The 18,409-nt window shown below is 51.2% G+C and overlaps 1 protein-coding gene across 1 annotated transcript; it reads left to right on the forward strand.

The window, feature by feature from the left end:
• Nucleotides 1–311: 311 nt before the first annotated feature.
• Nucleotides 312–14,867, forward strand: LOC125134375 (ornithine decarboxylase-like). Its single transcript, XM_047793609.1, has 11 exons — nt 312–410; nt 1,381–1,564; nt 2,344–2,517; nt 3,229–3,401; nt 4,000–4,134; nt 5,121–5,286; nt 6,426–6,573; nt 10,453–10,553; nt 12,166–12,383; nt 13,134–13,198; nt 14,549–14,867. Exons 2-10 carry the CDS (start codon nt 1,382–1,384, stop codon nt 13,189–13,191), a joined length of 1,356 nt encoding a protein of 451 aa, XP_047649565.1. The 5' UTR covers nt 312–410; nt 1,381; the 3' UTR covers nt 13,192–13,198; nt 14,549–14,867.
• Nucleotides 14,868–18,409: the final 3,542 nt, after the last annotated feature.

Here is an 18,409-nt window from a genome sequence, read left to right on the forward strand (position 1 = left end):
CCAGCACAAAAGTGGGTCCAGGACAGAGGTGGGTCCAGGACAGAGGTGGGTCCAGCATAGAGGTGGGTCCCAGCACGAAAGTGGGTCCAGCACAGAGGTGGGTGTGAGTTGTCAGGAGATGTCAGGCAACATGCCAGAGGCCAGCTGGCCCCAAGGTGATGGCTTCAGGCTGGGAGGGCCAGCAGGTCGCAGAGACCTTGTCAGCCCACATAGAGAGGAGGTGGAGCCAAGGAGGGGGATGTGATTAGACATTGGGTGACACAGACAGCTCACTTGTCCATTCAGAGAAACTTCCAGCGAGGGATATTTAAGAGGCGCAGCACCAGGAGAGAGCAGCTCTTGCTCTGAGACAGTGGAACCAGCCCGGGACTGGAGTCTGAGACCTGGTTCTACCCACAGACCTCCTCCAGGTTTGCTGAGTCTTCTGGAGACCTCGGGGCCCTTGGGGGTTCTGTCTGTGCAGTGGTTCCCGGGGGGGTGGGTGCCCTACTCTGACTCTTGCTGACCTTCCCTTGCAACAGGAGTTTGACCTCGCTCGGTGATCCTGTCGTGTGGGTGACAGGGGAGGGTTAGTTCTTGGGACCTTGGGGGTCTGGGCTGAGCAGGCAGGGCTGCCCGAGGTTTGGAGGGATGGCCTGGGCTGGTACTTGCTCTGGGCCCTGAGATGGGGGCAGGGGTTCTGCTCTTCCTGTGGGATTTCACTGAAGCCCAGACCCTGCAGATACCAGTCCCCTGGGCTGTGCCTGAGGAAGCAGGTCATGATCGGCACCAGGTGGGTGTGGCTGTGGTGTGAGGGCCACGGGTACAGTCCCAAGTGCAGAAGCAGAAGGACTCTGCCTGCAGGCGGCCCTCACTTAGGTCTCAAGGATGCGTGGCTGGCAGCAGTTCCAGTGGCTGCTCTAGGGAGCCCAGGTGCCAGTCCCAGCTCTGCCACCAACCATTGGGTGGCCTCAGAAAATCCGTTCCTCTCTCTGGGTCTCTCGTCCTTGTGTGTAGAATGGAGACTTTGGACCTAGATCATATCATAGGTCCTGGCTCTGAGCCTTACAATCTGAAGATCCTGGACTTGATATGTATCATTTCTGCGCCTCAGTTTTCTCATCTATGAACAGGAGCACCTGTGTGGAGGAGCCTGAAAGAGGAATCCAACCCTCTGCTCTGTGTGCATGGCCTGAACATCTTGCTTGGTCCCCTTCCCCATCTCTGAAGCAAGCTGGGCAGGGCCAGTAGCCCATTTTGCAGATGGGAACGTTCACCAGCGCTCCATGGAGCTCTGTGTGGCTCAGTGGGAGGCTTACTGGCCTGGGAATTCTGGCTTCAGGGCCAGTGGGGAGCGAGGCGGAGGGAAGAGGCTGGGTCCTCAGAGCAAGCCCTTTCCAGGATGTCGGAACGGTGCCTGGCCGAGGGCTCAGGTGGAGTGCCCGGGATGAGCGCCCCTGTTGGGACCTCAAAGGAGAGTGGAGAAAGCCCTGGAAGCATGTGGCCAAAGGATCTCATCCTCCTGGAGCCTGGGGAGACTGCCTGGCAGGTGGTTCTGAAGAAGATCAGGGAGCTCTCTGATGGGGTAGGAGGGATGGGTGGGGAGGGGCAGCGGGGGAGAGGGTGAGTCTCCGACCCTACTCTGGTGGGCAAAAAATAAGACTTTCTGTTTTGTGGTTTTATGTCAGTTTCCTGCGTCTTATTCCCAGGCTCCGTTGTACTGGGGATGATGATACAATTCCGTCCCCTTCTAGCTCCCTCCCCACCCCACCACTAGGAGTTTTACCCACTGCCAAGCCAGTAGGTTGAGGGTTAAAGCCAACTTCTTCCCCCAGTTCGATCTACAAAGCTGTGGCCCTTTTGTCCCCCCCCCCCCGCCTTTTATTTTATTTTATTTTACTTTTTTTTTTGTCTTTTCTAGGGCTGTACCTGTGGCATATGGAGGTTCCCAGGCTAGGAGTCTAATCAGAGCTATAGCTGCCACTTACGCCACAGCCACAGCCACAGCAATGTGGGATCTGAGCCGCATCTGCAACCTACACCACAGCTCATAGCAACGCCGGATCCTTAACCCACTGAGCAAGGCCAGGGATCGAACCCTCAACCTCATGGTTCCTAGTCGGATACGTTAATCACTGCGCCAGGTCGGGAACTCCTGTCCCCTTGTTTTAAGAGCTAGAAGGTCTGGCATCAGATCCTGTACTTGCCGTGTGACCTTGAGCCAGTGATGTCCTCTTTCTGAGCCTTTGTTTCCCCACCTCTGAGATGGCAACAGCGATGGTTTTTACCCCATAGAGTTGCTTTGAGGATTAGATGAGACAAGCCACTCCCCAGCCTGCCCTCCCTCTTTCCCTGTCCTGGCAGGATGTCCGAGACCCCTTCATGGTGGCCAACCTGGACGTGCTGCCCAGACGCCACCAGCTCTTCCACCAGGCCCTGCCGAGGGTCTCACCCTTCTATGCCGTGAAGTGCAACAACAACCCCTGGGTGCTGCGTGTCCTGGCCGCCCTGGGCACCGGCTTCGACTGTGCCAGTCAGGTGAGCCTGGGCTCAGCTTGTTGCCTCGTTTACAGACCCGACCCTTCCTGGGGCACAAAAGCCAGTGACCAGGGTCCCGGAGTGGGGCCTGCGATGCCAAGAACAGTGGCTGATACGCGTGGTCCTCACTTGTTTTGGAAGGAATACATGAATGAACTATGAGTGGTTCACCTTTCTCTGGTCCAGGTGACTAAGGCAGACAGGCTAAGGGAATGAGGGAAAGCATAAGCTTGAAGCCACAGTCCCCTGTCCCAGCATAGCCATTTCACCTGAGTTTCTGTTTTCTCATCTTTAAAATGGGGACAGGAGTTCCCATTGCGGCGCAGCGGAAATGAATCTGACTAGTATCCATGAGGACATGGGTTCGATTCTTGGCCTCGCTCAGTGGGTTAAAGATCCAGCATGGCCGTGAGCTCTGGTGTAGGTCGCAGACTTGGCTCAGATCTTGCATTGCTGTGGCTGTCGACCCCTAGGCTGGGAACTTCCATATGCTGCAGGTGCAGCCCTAAAAAACAAAAGTAAAATAATATAAGAACAACTATACTTTCCTTAGAATAGTCTAGAGGCCTATAGAGCGTGATTTGTGCTCGGTACCCTGCACAGTAGGGGTTCGGTCAAGGGCAGCCCCTTTCGCTCATACCCAGGGTTCCTGCCCCCATAGAGTAAAGAGGCAGTGAGGCAGCCCCTTACTCTGGCTGTCACCCATGCTAGGGGGAGCTGGAGCAGGTGCTGGGTCTGGGCGTGCCCCCCTCACGCATCATCTACGCCAACCCCTGCAAGCCTGTCTCGCACATCCTGTACGCCGCCCGCCACGGGGTGCAGCTCTTGACCTTTGACAGCGAGGAGGAGCTAATCAAGGTGGCTCAGCACTACCCGGGGGCCAGGTGAGACCAACAGTGGGGTGTGGACAGGTGGAGCAGACACAGCAAGTCTGGGGCTCCGGAGATGGGGTTGAGCTGCAGGAACCAGGTGGAGGTGGTCCCATACAGTGACTGGCACCAGCCCCCAGCAGCAAAGAACAAGAATTTGGGTCAGTGGCCCGATGCCTTCCCTGCTGCACACTGGTGCCCATGTCTGCATGGACCCTGGGCAGACCCTTGCATTAGGGGGTCTGGCATTAGGCGACCTCATGGCAAAAGCTCTCCCCCTGGAGTCGGGGAGACCAGGGCTCCCATTTCAGATTCATTTGTCACATGCTGTGTGGTCTTGGGAAAGTTATTTAAATAGCTGATCCTGTGGCATGGAGGCGTGTGGAAGGTATATTTATAATTGTGTCCTTTTCCTGTTTTTCTTGCCTGGGCAAAAGTCTGTAATTAGTGGGCATCATTCCTTGGGACACCGTGGCTGGTCAGTCTGGAGGAACTAGGCAGGGGTGGGTGGGAAGATGGAGGGGAATTGGGGAGGGGGTTGAACACATCCAGGCCTCAGGGCTCATGTGCCTAAGAAACCCTCGGGCTCGGGTCCCTCATGCCCTTGTCCCAGGCTGGTCCTCCGGCTGTGGACCCAGGACAGCGAAAGCATCTTCTCTCTGAACACCAAGTTTGGGGCCAGGCTGGAGCTATGTGAACATCTGCTCAAGTCTGCCAGAGACCTGGGGGTGGCGGTGGTTGGAACCAGGTAAGTGTGCTGGCTTTCCCTACCTGGTTTCCACGGCCTGTCTCCAGCCTTCAACTCACTGAGTGCCCTTCACTCAGTCCTGATGCCTCTGGACCTCAAGATGCACATCTGTACTCGGTGAGAAGCTGAGTGCTATTTGGGACTAGGGTGGGGCAAAGGAGGCACTAGCCTTGGGAGCAAAATTTAAGGTGATGCCAAAAAACTTAGAACTCATAGATAAATAACATTTTAATACCATATTTGAATTTTTTTTTTTTTTTTACAGTTGTGTCTGTGGCGTATGGAAGTTTCCAGCGAGGTGTAGAATCAGGGCTGCAGCTGCCAGCCTACACTACAGCCACAGCAACGCAGGATCTTTAACCCAATGAGCCAGGCCAGGGATCAAACCCTCAACCTCATGGATACTATGTCAGGTTCTTAACCCATCAAGCCACAATGGGAACTCCTGAAAAAATTAAAAAGTAATGCAAAAAAATTCATGAGGAGGAAAACATCAAAATTTGAACTAAAGACAGGATGGGGGGTTTCTGATTTTTCCTTGTTCTTCAGTGTTCCAATCACTGTTACCAATCATCTTTATTTACATTCATAATATTTCATTCATTATGGGTGTTTTTGAATAAATTTTGCTCTATACATCTATGGCATTAAATGTTATTTATCTTGATTACTTAATATTACGGTGCCCCCAGGACTTTTGCACTGGCTATACCCCACCTAGCCCTAATAGGTTCCTCTGCCTGTCCTGCTCGTAGGTGTGGGGATTTGGGATTCTGAGCACATACCTTCCAGGGGGGAAGAGGAGGGGAGCCCCTGCAATGGGGCCCTGGGAGGGGGCAGCTAAGAGAGGCGACCACCACTCAAGTTCACCATGAGTGCCACGACTCAAGGGTGACCATACATCGATGTTTCTGACTGTGCCTCTCTTCCTAGTGACCCTTGTGTTTTCATGTGTGTTCTCTGCATGTCACTTGACATGTGTTCAGCTTCCACGTTGGCTCTAGCTGCCAGACACCCAACAGTTTCAAGCAGGCCATTGCCGACTGCCGGTGTTTATTTGAGATGGGCCTCAGGATCGGGCATGACATGAATTTCCTGGACATCGGAGGGGGCTTCCCTGGAGAGGAGGGCCTCGACCCTAAGTTTGAAGAAGTAAGGGGAGGATGAGAGGGGGCTGGTGCCTCAGCCTGGGATCAGGGGACAGAGTCTGTGTGTTTGTGCACTGGGAGCTTGTGTAACAGTGAGTCGTACGTGTGTATGTAGCTGGATTTGTCTTTTTGAGAGCTCTTTGTCTGACAATATTTACACGGTCTATGAGCATATATGAGAAGGCATGTGTATCTGGCTCCGTGTCTTTCTTTAGACACATTAGTTGCTGTCTCCAGTTAAGCTATAGTCAGGTAGGAGTTTTCTGTCCCTGAGACTGGGAACATTTCATCTTTGCTGACTGTGTATTAATTTATTTTTATTTCTATTTATTTATTTAGTCTTTTCTTGGGCTGCTCCCATGGCATATGGAGGTTCCCAGGCTAGGAGTCTAATCGGAGCTACAGCTGCTGGCTTACACCACGGCCACAGCAACTTGGGATCCAAACCTCATCTGCAATCTACACCACTGCTTAAGGCAACGCTGGATCCTTAACCCACTAAGTGAGGCCAGGGATCGAACCTTCGACCTCATGTTTCCTAGTCAGATTCATTAACCACTGAGCCATGACGTCTTTGCTGACTGTGTGTTAATTTAAATGGGTCCAGATTCAGACAACTCAGGGTGCTATAGCCTATGCACTTGCTGTTTCCCCTCGAATGAGTTACTTCCCCTCTCTGGGCCACAGTTTCTTCTTTCTTCCTTTTTTCCTTCCTTTCCTATCCTCCCTTCCTTCCTTCCTTCCTTCCTTTTTTTTTTTTGTCTTTCTAAGTCTGCACCCATGGCATATGAAGTTCCCAGGCTAGAGGTCCAATCAGAGCTGTAGCTGCCGGCCTGCACCACAGCCACAGCAATGTGGGATCTGAGCCACATCTGCAACCTACACCACAGTTCACGGCAACACTGGATCCTTAACCCAATGAGTGAGGTCAGGCTTCGAATCCATGTCCTCATGGATACTAGTTGGATTCGTTACCACTGAGCCACAACAGGAACTCCCTGGGCCACAGTCTCTACCTGTTTCCTCCCTAGTAAAATGGAGATGATAACAAGTCCCCATAGTGCAGTCCAGGGAATGGAGACAAAGCAGGTAAAGCCCCTGCATAGGGCCTGGCCACATTAGGGACTGTGTCTGTCCTTGCAGATGGCAGGAGTGATCAACACCACCCTGGCCCAGGACTTCCCCGAGGGCAGTGGTGTCGAAATCATCGCGGAGCCTGGTCGCTTCTACGCAGCGCCTGTCTGCACAATCGCTGTCAGCATCATTGCCAAGAAGGCTGTGGTGCAGCCTGGTGGGTGGGCAGGCCAATGTCTAAGTATCCCCTGGCCTTTGGGGGCGGGGGAGGATGGGCAGAGGGTCCGGGCTCCACCCTGGAGTGCCTAATTAGCAGGAAAGAAGCTTCAAAGGGGTATAGGAATGAACCTGTTAGTATCACTTTTTTTTTTTTTTTTTCTTTTTAGGGCCACATCCCCGGCAGACAGAGGTTCCCAGGCTAGGGGTCGAATAGGAGCTGTAGCTGCCGGCCTACACCACAGCCCCAGCAACGCAAGATCCGAACCGTGTCTGCAACCTACACCTCAGCTCATGGTAATGCCAGATCCTTAACCCACCTATCGAGGCCAGGGACTGAACCTGCAACTTCGTGGTTCCTAGTCGGATTTGTTAACCACTGAGCCACAACAGGAACTCCTAGTATCACTAGTTTGTTGTTCTCAACTAGACTGAGAGGTGAGAACCAAGACAAAGGGTCTTCATTCTTCCTAAGTAGCTAGTGGATTTCTATTTCATTTATGGAGGGAAGTCACAGAAAACAGCCCATGAGGTTCATGGGCACCATTGTGCTGGTGTGCAACTTAAACTTGTCCAGTAAGCGTTTTCAAGCAGGGGTAAATTCTTACACCCCAAAGTATAATGAGTAAATACAAATTCTTACAACAAATCAGAAGGCTATAATGTTATCATGGCTTGAAGGTTAAGGGTGACACCTACAGGGTCAACCTTTGACAATAGAGGTCAACCACCGCAGGAGAGGTTTTTTGATTGGTGGTGGTTTTTTTTTTTTTTTTCTTTTTTTTCGGCTGCACCTGTAACATGTGGAAGTTCCCGGGCCAGGGATCATATCCAAGCTGTAGCTGTGACCTATGCCACAGTTGGGGCAACACCAGATCCTTAACCCACTGCGCCACAGCAGGAACTCCTAGAAGAGTTTATGATTGTTATTTTTGTGGCAGGGGTAGGCTGGGTTTGCTCCTCTCACAAAGCGAGCTAATCAGAAACTACATTTCATGACGAGACGGAGTGTGAAGAGATCTCCCTCGCTGGCTTAGTCCTCTTTATTCTCTGTGGCTTTCTGATAACTGATATCTAAATATTTATAACTTCCTTTATTCTCCTCCCTTATCCTTTTTTTTTTTTTTTTGTCTTTTTAGGGCTGCACCTGTGGCGTATGGAGGTTTCTGGGCTAGGGGTCTAATCGGAGCTATAGCTGCCAGCCTACGCCAGGGCCATAGCAACGCCAGATCTGAGCTGTGTCTGTGACCTACACCACAGCTCACAGCAATGCTAGATCCTTAACCCACTGAGCGAGGCCAGGGGTTGAACCCACCACCTCATGGTTCCTAGTTGGATTCGTTTCCACTGCGCAAAGACGGGAACTCCCTCCCTTGTCCTTTTGTTAAATGATTGGCCCACAGCTTTGTAATCCCGAAGGCACTTGTGTCAGCTGATTGCGTTTCTTCGCAAAATGTCCCATGAAGGAACATGGCGAGAGGAAGCAGAAGGTTTCAAGCCATCCTCTAACTGTAGCATTGAGGGGACTTATTATTTTTATTTGCACAATAACAAGAGCTGCCGATTATTACGTATCTACTATGTGTGAAATACATATTTTATCTCCTTTCTGCTCCCCAGCCCTGTGAGGTAGTTTGAGGTCATTCCCATTTTGCAGAGAGAGAGACACTGAGGCTCAGACAGAGGAAGTGACTTGTCGGAGGCAGCGCACCTAGTTGATAGGGCAGCTGGACCTGAGTCTGACGCAAAGGCTGGTGCCCTTGGCTTTGCAGAACATGCCAAGCAGAGCTGAGCTCTTGACCTCGGGGATGTCCTGACTCCCTCTCATGACTTAGGGCCAATTCGGGGCTGTGGCAGCAGGAGATCAGTGCTAGACGCTGGGAGGAGGGGAGGGGATGGTGGGAAGTAGACCCAGAGGGAGAACATCAATATTCAGGAAGATCTGGGCGTCTAAATGCCCAAATGTGACACGGTGCCCCCGATGTTAACAGCAATCAGTGCATAGTCCCAAGTTTAGATGTTCTAAGGACAAAGGGAGCATGGCTGTGAAGACACTGGCTGGGCAGTAGATCCCATCCAAAGGATCTGGGGGTCATAGGTGACCACCAGCTCAAACCACACCAGGAGTAGGATGGAGCTGGGGAGAAAGCTGCCTCGCACATACTTCAGCAACATCCACAGAGGTAGAGTGTTTCAACGGAGAGGGGTGACAACTGTGCTGCATCCTTTGCTTGTCAGAGTCGGGCACTGTTTTTCAGTGTACCTAGGGTTTGTTTGGTCAGGTTGTGTAAGACCAGGAAATAACTGTCACGAAGGACAAATTTTTGCTCACAATTCCTAGAAACCAGAGGCCTGGCCCTGTGGGCAGGGCAGTGAGAGGAAGGGCCATGCCTGTCAGGACACAGAAGCACCAAGGGGAAAGCCTGGTGATAGCCTCTGTTGTGGTTTTACTGGGAAGGAATGGATGAGGTGGGGTGAGGCAGGGTGAGCTGGAAAGGCAGGTTTGGGTTTGGCCAGTTTGAGTAATTTTGGTGGGTGTGTGGCGGGTGTAAAAACTGCCCTGGGGCCCTTAGGGGTTTTGGCTCGAGCTAGGGGAACTCCATCCAAGAGGCTGTTTGTGGCATGGGCGCTCGATTGCTTGGCCTGCACAAGAAAGGCACATTTGTAAGGCAGTTGTTTGCTACCTCTAGGAAATAACCAGCCCAGGGAAGAGCAGTCTCTCCAGGATCAGCAGGGCCCCCGGTGCCAGAGCATCAAGGATACAGAAAATGGAGTTCCCGGAGTTCCCATCATGGTGCAGCAGAAACAAATCTGACTGGGAACCATGAGGTTGCGGGTTCGATCCCTGGCCTTGCTCAGTGGGTTGAGGATCTGGCGTTGCCATGAGCTATGGTGTAGGTTGCAGACGCAGCTTGCATCCCGCGTTGCTGAGGCTGTGGCGTAGGCTGGCAGTTGTAGCTCCAATTCGACCCCTAGCCTGGGAACCTCCACATGCTTCAGGTGCAGCCCTAAAAAGCATAAAAAGAAAAGAAAATGGAGTTCCCATTGTGGCTCAACTGGTTAAGAACCCTACAGAGTGTCTGTGAGGATGCAGATTTGATCCATGGCCTCGCTCATTGGGTTAAGGGTCTGGTGTTTGCCATGAGCTGTTGTGTAGGTTGAAGATGTGGCTTGGATCCCATGTTGCTGTGGCTGTGGCATAGGCAGGCAGCAGAAGCTCTGGCTTGACCCCTAGCCTGGGAGATTCCATATGCTGCAGGTGTGGCCCTAAAAAAAGAAAAAAAAAAGAATATAGAACATAAGAAAATGTGGTTTAGAGGGTACCCCTTTGAGGAAGAAAACTGGCAAATCAGCCCATCTGTAGGAAAAAGCATGACGGAATCGTGTCACGAAAAAAACTATTGCTCCCAGTTTTGGCTCATGTAGCAGGTGCTCGGGGAACCTGGTCTAAGGTGAGGGCAGAGAACCTGAGCCCTGGGTCCTGGGGACAAATCCCAGCCCTGCCACAACCTCCTGTGTGACTTCTGATGAGAGTCCGTTTTCTCAACTCTACTCAGAGTGTAGTTAAAAGGATTAAGTAGTTTAATACATGTAGAGAGCTTAGAACGATGCCTGGGCTTATATCTCATGGTATGTTAATTATATTATCATTATAATTATTATTAGGAGGAGGAGGAAAATTCTTATGGGGGGAGCAGAGAGGCAATGGGAGCACAGGAGACAGTCCCCAGTTGTGCGTGGCTTCAGGGACGACTTCTGGAGCAGGAAACAGGGGTTATCCAGTGCTGGGCAGAGGGTCAGGCCTCCCCCAGGGGTGCTGGGCTCGGGTGTTGAGGATCGGCGTTGAGACCCGGCCGAGCTCACCTCTGCCCGCTCGCAGGAGGCCACCGAAAGCTGCTGTACTATCTCAGCGATGGCTACTACGGCGACTTCCGCATCTTCCTCCGGGATCCTGAACCCAAGATACCCATTGTGGTGAAGGTACGGAGAGCTTTGTGGGGTCCTGGTGCCTCCTGGACCTGACCTGAGACTACTGGGTCCAGCCCCCTGCCCCAAGAGGCCAGGTTCCTGCTTGCGAGGGGGAGAGGTGGAGGAGCTCAGGTTATCAGTGCTCTGGCAGATGGCCACAGCACGTGCATGTACTGGGATGTGCATGTGTGCCCGTGTGTACTGGCATACGCTCTTTTGTGTGTGTGTTTCTCTGAGTGGACCTGTCCGTGTGCACCTGTGCAGGAAGGCGGACATCTGATCCATGAGTCTGTAGGGGTGTGTGTATGCATCTGTTTGGCTGTGTGTGTTCCCATGTACACCCCCTCTACATCACTGCATTTTTGGATCCAGAATCCTTGAATCTTTATTTATTTATTTATTTATTTATTTATTTATTTTTTGCTTTTTTGGGCTGCACCTGCAGCATATGGAGGTTCCCAGGCTAGGGGTCAAATCAGAGCTACAGCTGTTGCCCTACACCACAGCCACAGCAATGCCAGATCCAAGCTGCATCTGCGACCTACACTGCAGCTCATGGCAACCCCAGGCCTTTAACCTACTGATCGAGGCCAGGGATTGAACTCGCAACCTCATGGTTTCTAGTCGGATTCGTTTCTACTGTGCCACAATGGGAACTCCAGAGTCTTTGAATCTTGGCTCAACTTTTTTTTTTTTTAAGGACCATATTCTAAAATGGAAGTTCCCGGCCTAAGGGTCTAATCAGAGCCATAGCCACCAGCCTACGCCACAGCCAGAGCAATGCCAGACGTGTGCTGCCTCTGTGACCTAGCAGCAACACCAGATCCTTAACCCACTGAGCACGGCCAGGGATTGAACCCACATCCTCATGGATACTAGTCAGGTTCTTAAGCCCCTGAGCCACAATAGGAACTCCTAAGAGTCCTTGAATCTTGGAGATGCAGGAAACTTAGGAGGTAGAGATTCTCAAACTTTGTTTCACTTTCGAATCATCTAGGAAGTTTTAAAACACCCCTATGCCCAGACTATGGTCCAGACCATTGATAAAGAATTTCTCATGGGTTGGGACTCTTGCACAGTCCTTTGTTAAAACTCCTTAGGCAGGGGTTCCTGCTGTGGCTCAATAGGATCGGAGGCATCTCTGTAGCACTAGGACACATGTTCCATCCCCTGCCCAGCACAGTGGGTTAAAGGATCCAGTGTTGCCATAGCTGTGGCTGGGATCCTGGTCTGGGAACTCCATATGACTGGGGGTGGCCAAAAAAGAAAACAAAAACAAAACCAACAAAAATTCCTCAGGCGTTTCCACTGTGTAACCAAGTTTGAGGCTCAGTATTTTGAGCGATTATTGAATAAAACCTTCCCACTTTATAGTTGAGAAAACTGTGGTCCCATCTGCATCTGCACCTGTGACTTGGCAGGCCTGGAATGTGTCTCTAGAACACAAGCTCCATGAGGGCAGGGTTGAGAAGTGTCTAAGACATAGGGACCACCCAGGAACTGGTCAGTGTGGGTGAATGACAGAGGGCATGCCCTGCCAGCTGGGTGGAGGGATGGGCGGGGGAGGGCTCTTTCTTCTCTGACCCCCCCCCCCCTCCCCGCCGCCCCCGCCGTGTCCCTGCAGGAGCTCGGCCCGGAGCCACCGCTCTTCTCCTGCATCCTCTTCGGCCCTACGTGTGATTCCTTTGACAAGCTCTTCTTGGAGGAGCTGCAGCTGCCGGAGCTGAACGTGGGTGACTGGCTGGTCTTCCCCGCTATGGGCGCTTACACGAGTGTCATGACCTCCACTTTCAATGGCTTCCCTCCCGCCTCCATCTGCTGCACCATGGGACCTGAGCTCAGGTGTGCGGAGGAGGAAAGGGGCTGGGCAGTGGGGGGCTCTCACCAGGACCTGAACTTGGCAAGGGGAGCTGATGGCTGAGTTTTGGGTGGCTGATGGTTGCATCACAGGTGCAGATGCAGATGGGACCTCAGTTTTCTCAACTATAAAGTGGGAAGGTTTTATTCAATAACGCTCAAAATACTGGGCCTCAAACTTGACTGCACAGTGGAAACGCCTGAGGAGTTTTTGTTGGTTTTGTTTTTGTTTTCTTTTGTGGATACCCTGAGGCATACAGACTTCCCAGACCAGGATCCCAGCCACAGCTGTGGCAACCCTGGATCCTTTAACCCAGGCCCAGGAAATACTCTGCTCCCCACACTGGCCCCAGCAAAGCCCACAATGTTGGGCGGACCTTGGACCCTGGCCTCTGCCTAGGGAGTTGACCCTGTTACAAGCTCTCCCTAGGAAAGTCCAAGGTGGCCCACCTGGGCGGCTCTGATAGCCCTGACACTTAGGCGCCTCTGCGGGCAGACAGGCAGCCCTGCGGCCCCGCTGACCCTTGGTCTCATGGCCAAGGTTCCCCATCCCCACCCCTGCTCCGCACCGATCATTTCGGCTGCTCTCCTCGTTCCTTTCTCAGATGTCCCTTCCCCACTGGCTCCAGGCTCCCTCACAGCCTCAGGATCCCTTCTGGGCCCAACCTAGGGTCTCCCTCCTGGGGAGTAGGGGGCGGCTCTAGAGCACGCGTTTACGGGTGCATCCCTCCACAGGAGCCTGCTGGAGTCCGCACTGCAGCCTGGGACATGGCCGGAATGGAGGCGCTTCTGACATCTTGGTGCGCCCACAGGGGGATGTTTTGGGGGGGTACTGGTGGGGAGGACCAGCATGTACTGGGGGGAGCACCAGCATGTACTGAGGGGGAGGACCAGCATGTACTGGGGGAGGATCAGCATGTACTTGGGGTTGGGGGAGGACCAGCATGGAGGACATAGGTTCAGATGCCTCTGAAATGATGAGGCAACCTCTAGGACTCGACTGTTTCTCTCTAAGTGGGCCTGAAGCCTAGGTTAGCTCTTCTGGGAAGCATACCCCCCCCCCTACTCCCTACCCCCCAGACCCCAGGGTGGGGCTGGGTAAGGAACCTGTGCTTGTCACAAAAGTGCCCCTGGAGTCCATGCCCTGGAATGTGAAGCAACCGGCCTTGACCAGAACCTCAAGATGCTTTGGTCCCTGCTTTCATCCAGTTAGTGGCTGCTGCATTGTCCCGGAAAGGTTTACGTGAACCGTAAGCACCCACTCTGGTGCAGAGAGCGTTGGAGTCAGACAGGGCTGGAGGGCACATACTGGCAGTGTGGTCAGAGCCACCATTTCCCCATCTGTGAAATGAGGATTTTAGCATCCCTTTTGCAGGGGTGTTGAGAGGATTAAGTCAGACATGCAGATTCTTGTTCAAGGTCAGTTCATGTCCCACCTGCCTCTGGTTGGCCCTGATTCTGGGCCTGGCCCACTCAAAGGCCACTCTTGCCCCCCGGTCTGGGCATCGCTCAGGGAGCATGCACAGCATCTGGCCCCATAGTTTTTGTCTTTTTCTAGGGCCACACCCATGGCATATGGAAGTTCCTACACCAGGGGTCAAATCATAGCTGTAGCCACCAGCCTACACCACAGCCATAGCAACGTGGGATCCGAGACATGGCTGTGACCTACACCATGGCTCACGACAATGCTGGATCCTTAACCCACTGAGTGAGGCCAGGGATCGAACCTGTGTCTCATGAATACTAGTTTGGTTCATTACAGCTGTGCCACCATGGGAACTCCTGGCCACATAGTTAATGGGCTATTTGTGTGCCTCAGAGCTGGCTTTGGCTTTAAGACGAGCCCAGGTTGGGAGGGTGGATGGACAAGGTATGGATCCAGCCAGTGCTGAAACAGGGCAAAAGTTATTGCTGTCCCCAGGGTGCACTAAAACCTTAACAATACTTGAAGAGTTCTGAGCTCAAAAAGAGAACGTCGTCTTCCAGGGAAGGATGTTGACAAGGGTGGGAACAGGGACACAACGGGAGGACCAGTCACATTCCCACAGTGAGAGAAGGGGGAGTAGGCCCCAGGGGCTAAAGCCACCCACCTTGTGTATCCTTTTTAAGCTTCACCTGAAAAAAACAAGACATTCTTTGATCCCCAGCCTCTGCAAAGGGTCCGCCTTGTCTGCCAGAAGCAGCCTTCCCAATCTTGCGTCTGCCTCCCCATCTCGGTCAAGATCAGAGGACTCTGCCAGTATCCTTGGGCTAGAGAAATTCCTTCCCTGGACACCTGAAGAGAAGGGAAGGGCATCTTCAGATGTCACCTGAGGAAGCCAGGGGACATAACCAGCTTTCAGATCATGTGTTACTTACTTTTCTCCTCCTATAGCCTGAAAACATCCACGCTTACCTCCCCAGAGGTGTCTGGAATTATGAATATGAGTGGGTTTAGGGGAAAAATAAAATTATATTCAGATGTAAGAGATGTTGGTATGTTTTGTCTTTTGCCCTCCGGATGTGGTCCTATGTACTTGTGGATAATCTTCCATGCATCCATGCATCCATCCATGTATTCATTCACCCACTGATGCATCCACATATTCATTCATCCACTCATCCATCCATCCACTCATCCATTCATCCATCGATCCATCAATCGATCGATCAATCGATCCATCCATCCATCCATCCGTGCCTGGCACTGTTCCGGGCACAGGTGACACGTGATAAACAAGATCGGCAGGAATTCACACTCATAGAGCTTACCTTCCAGTTAGAAAAAGAGTATAAACAGATACACAAATCAATGATAAAATGAAGTGGAAGCAAGACGTGCTGTGAAGAAAAATAAAACAAGCAAGGGGAAAAGTGAGTGACAGAGGACAACGCTGTATCAGGGAGGGTGCCTGGGGAGATCTCTCTGAGGATGTAGCAGGTGAGCAGAGACTTGAAGGGAGCAGGTAGCCAGCTGGTCAAAGAGTTCCAGGCATTGGAAACAGCAAGTCCAAGGCCAGGGTCTGGAGAGTGTTCCTCAAAGGCAGGGGGAGAGCCCTGTGTGCGGGAGCAGAGTATGTGAGGGGAGGTATTGGGAGATGAAGCAGGAAGAGAGTTGGGGGCTGCTCTTGTCCAGTTAGTGGCTGGGTGAGGCCCTGGTGGGTTTGAGCAGGTGAGGGCTGTGAGAGGATGCAGGGAGCCCTTGAGGGGTTCCTGCCAGTCTTGGGAGAGGATCGTGGTCACTGGTCACGATGGTCACGGTGCAGGTGGTGAGAGCTGCCAGGGTCAGCACAGGCTACAGAGGTCAAGTTGAGAGAATTTTCTGAGAGGTTAAGAGCCAAAGAGAAGGAGTCAAGGAAATTCCAGGGCTTTGGGCTGGGGCTGCTGCTACACAAATGGAGATGCTGGGAGGAGGAGCAGGTTAGGAGGGATTAGAATGGAGAGTTCCATTTTGGACAAGTCAGGTTTGAGAAGCCTATTCAACCTTCAAGTGAGGTCAGATCCAAGCACTGAATTTTAGGGCAGTGCTCAGAATGGCAGATACGAACGTGGATCATGTGTGGTCCACGCTGGTTGGACTTTCCTGGGGCCACCCAGCCCATCCAGGAACTGAGCGTCCATAGAGACACACATTATGGGAACTGAGGGAAGAAACGTCCGTAGAAGGAGGGAGCCCTTAGCTGTGTCAAATTCTGCCCAGAGGGGGTGAGGTGAGGGCAGAGAACTGTATTGGGAAAACGAAGGTTGTCGATCTTACCCAGCTGGTCTCAAGGCCAAGGAAGGTTGGTGGAAGTGGGGCTGCGAGAGGATGGGAGAGGGGGTGGGGTGTGAGCACCTCTTCCCGTGAGCTGTAATTGTGTTGTAAGAGGAGCAGGAAATGGGAGAGGACCTGGAAGAGGCACCTGTAGAGTCGAGGAGGGAGAGCTTTTAAAATTATTTTTTAAAATTTATTTTATTGAAATACAGTTGATTTACAATGTTGTGCTGATTTCTGGTCTAGAGCAAGATGATTCAGTTATACATATAGATATAAAAGAGTTAGCATTTGTTAATCCCAAACTCCCAATTCATCCTTCCTCCGGCCCCTCCTGCCCCATGGCAACCATAAGTGTGTTCTCTGTGAATCTGTTTCTATTTCAAGATAAGTTTATGTGTGTCATGTTTTAGATTCCATATATAAGCGGTGTCATATGGCATTTGTCTTTCTCTATCTGACTGGCTTAGTATGATAATCTCTAGTTCCATCCATGTGGTTGCAAATGGCATCTTTTCCTTCTATTTTCTGGCTGAGTAATATTCCATTGTATGTATGTACATCTTCTCTCTCTTTTTTGCCACACCTGCAGCATATGGAAGTTCCCAGGCCAGGGATTGAATCTGAGCCACAGCTGCGACCTATGCCACAGCTGTGGCAATGCTGATCCTCGACCTCCCACACCACAGCGGGAACTCCCTATGTACATCCTCTTAATCCAGTTGTCTGTTGATGGGCTCTTGGGTTGCTTCCGTGTCTCGGCTATTGCAAATAGTGCTTCTATGAAGATAGGGATGCATGTACCTTTTTTTTTTTCTTTAGGGCTGCACTCACAGCATGTGTAAGTTAGGGTTAGGGATTAAATCAGAGCTGGAGCCACTGGCATGCACCACAGCCACAGAAATGTGGGGTCCTTAACCCACTGAGCGAGGCCAGGGATTGAACCTGTGTCCTCATGGATACTAGTCAGATTTGCTTCTGCTGAGCCACAATGGGAACTGTGCACGTATCTTTTTGAATTATAGTTTTGTCCAGGTATTTGCCCAGTAGTGAGATTGCTAGATCACATGGAAATTTTATTTTCAGTTTTTTTTTTCTTTCTTTCTTCCTTTTCTAGGGCCGCTCCCATGGCACATGGAGGTTCCCAGGCTAGGGGTCCAATCAGAGCTGTAGCCGCCGGCCTACACCAGAGCCACAGCAGTGCAGGATCCGAGCCACGTCTACAACCTACACCACAGCTCACAGCAATGCCAGATCCCTAACCCACTGAGCAAGGCCAGGGATCAAACCTGCAACCTCATGGTTCCTAGTCAGATTCACTAACCACTGTGCCATGACAGGAACTCCTATTTTCAGTGTTTTGAGAAGCCTCCATACTGTTTTCCATAGTGATTGTACCAATTTACATTCCCACCAACAGCGTGGGAGGGTTCCCTTTTCTCCACACCCTCTCTGGCATTTGCTATTTGTGGGCTTATTAAAGATAGCCATTCTGACTGGTATGAAGTGGTACCTCATTGTAGTTTTTGATTTGCATTTCTCTAATAATTTGTGATGTTGAGCATCTTTTCATGTGCCTATTTTGGCCATCTGTATGTCCTCTTTGGAGAGATGTCTAGGTCTTCTGCCCATTTTTTGATTGGGTTGTTTGACTTTGTTATTGAGTTGGATGTTTTGAAAAATTAAGCCCTGTTGGTTGCATCATATGCAAATATTTTGTCCCAGTCCATAGGTTGTCTTTTTATTTTGTTTGTAGTTTCCTTTGTGGTGCAAAATCTTATAATTTTGATTAGGTCCATTTGTTTATTCCTGCTTTTATTTCTATTGCCTTGGGAGACTGACCTAATAAAACCTTGGTACGATTTGTGTCAGAGAATGCTTTGCCTATGTTCTCTTTTAGGAATTTTACAGTGTCATGTCTTATAGTTAATTGTTAAGCCATTTTGAGTTTATTTTTGTGTATGGTGTGAGGGTGTGTTCTAACCTCACTGATTTACATGTTGCTGTCTAGCTTTCCCAATACCACTTGCTGAAGAGACTGTCTTTTCTCTATTCTGTATTCTCGCTTCCTTTGTCAAAGATTCATTGACTATAGGTGTGTGTGTTTATTTCTGGGCTCTCTATTCTGTTTCATTGATCCATATGTCTGTTATTGTGCCAATACCATGCTGTTTTGATTACTGTAGCTTTGTAGTATTGTCTGAAGTCTGGGAGGGTTATGCCTCCTGCTTTGTTCTTTTTCTTCAGGAGTGCTTTGGTAATTCTGGGTCTTTTA

The sequence above is a fragment of the Phacochoerus africanus genome, chromosome 8, assembly GCF_016906955.1.
Source record: "Phacochoerus africanus isolate WHEZ1 chromosome 8, ROS_Pafr_v1, whole genome shotgun sequence".
Lineage (NCBI taxonomy): Eukaryota > Metazoa > Chordata > Mammalia > Artiodactyla > Suidae > Phacochoerus > Phacochoerus africanus.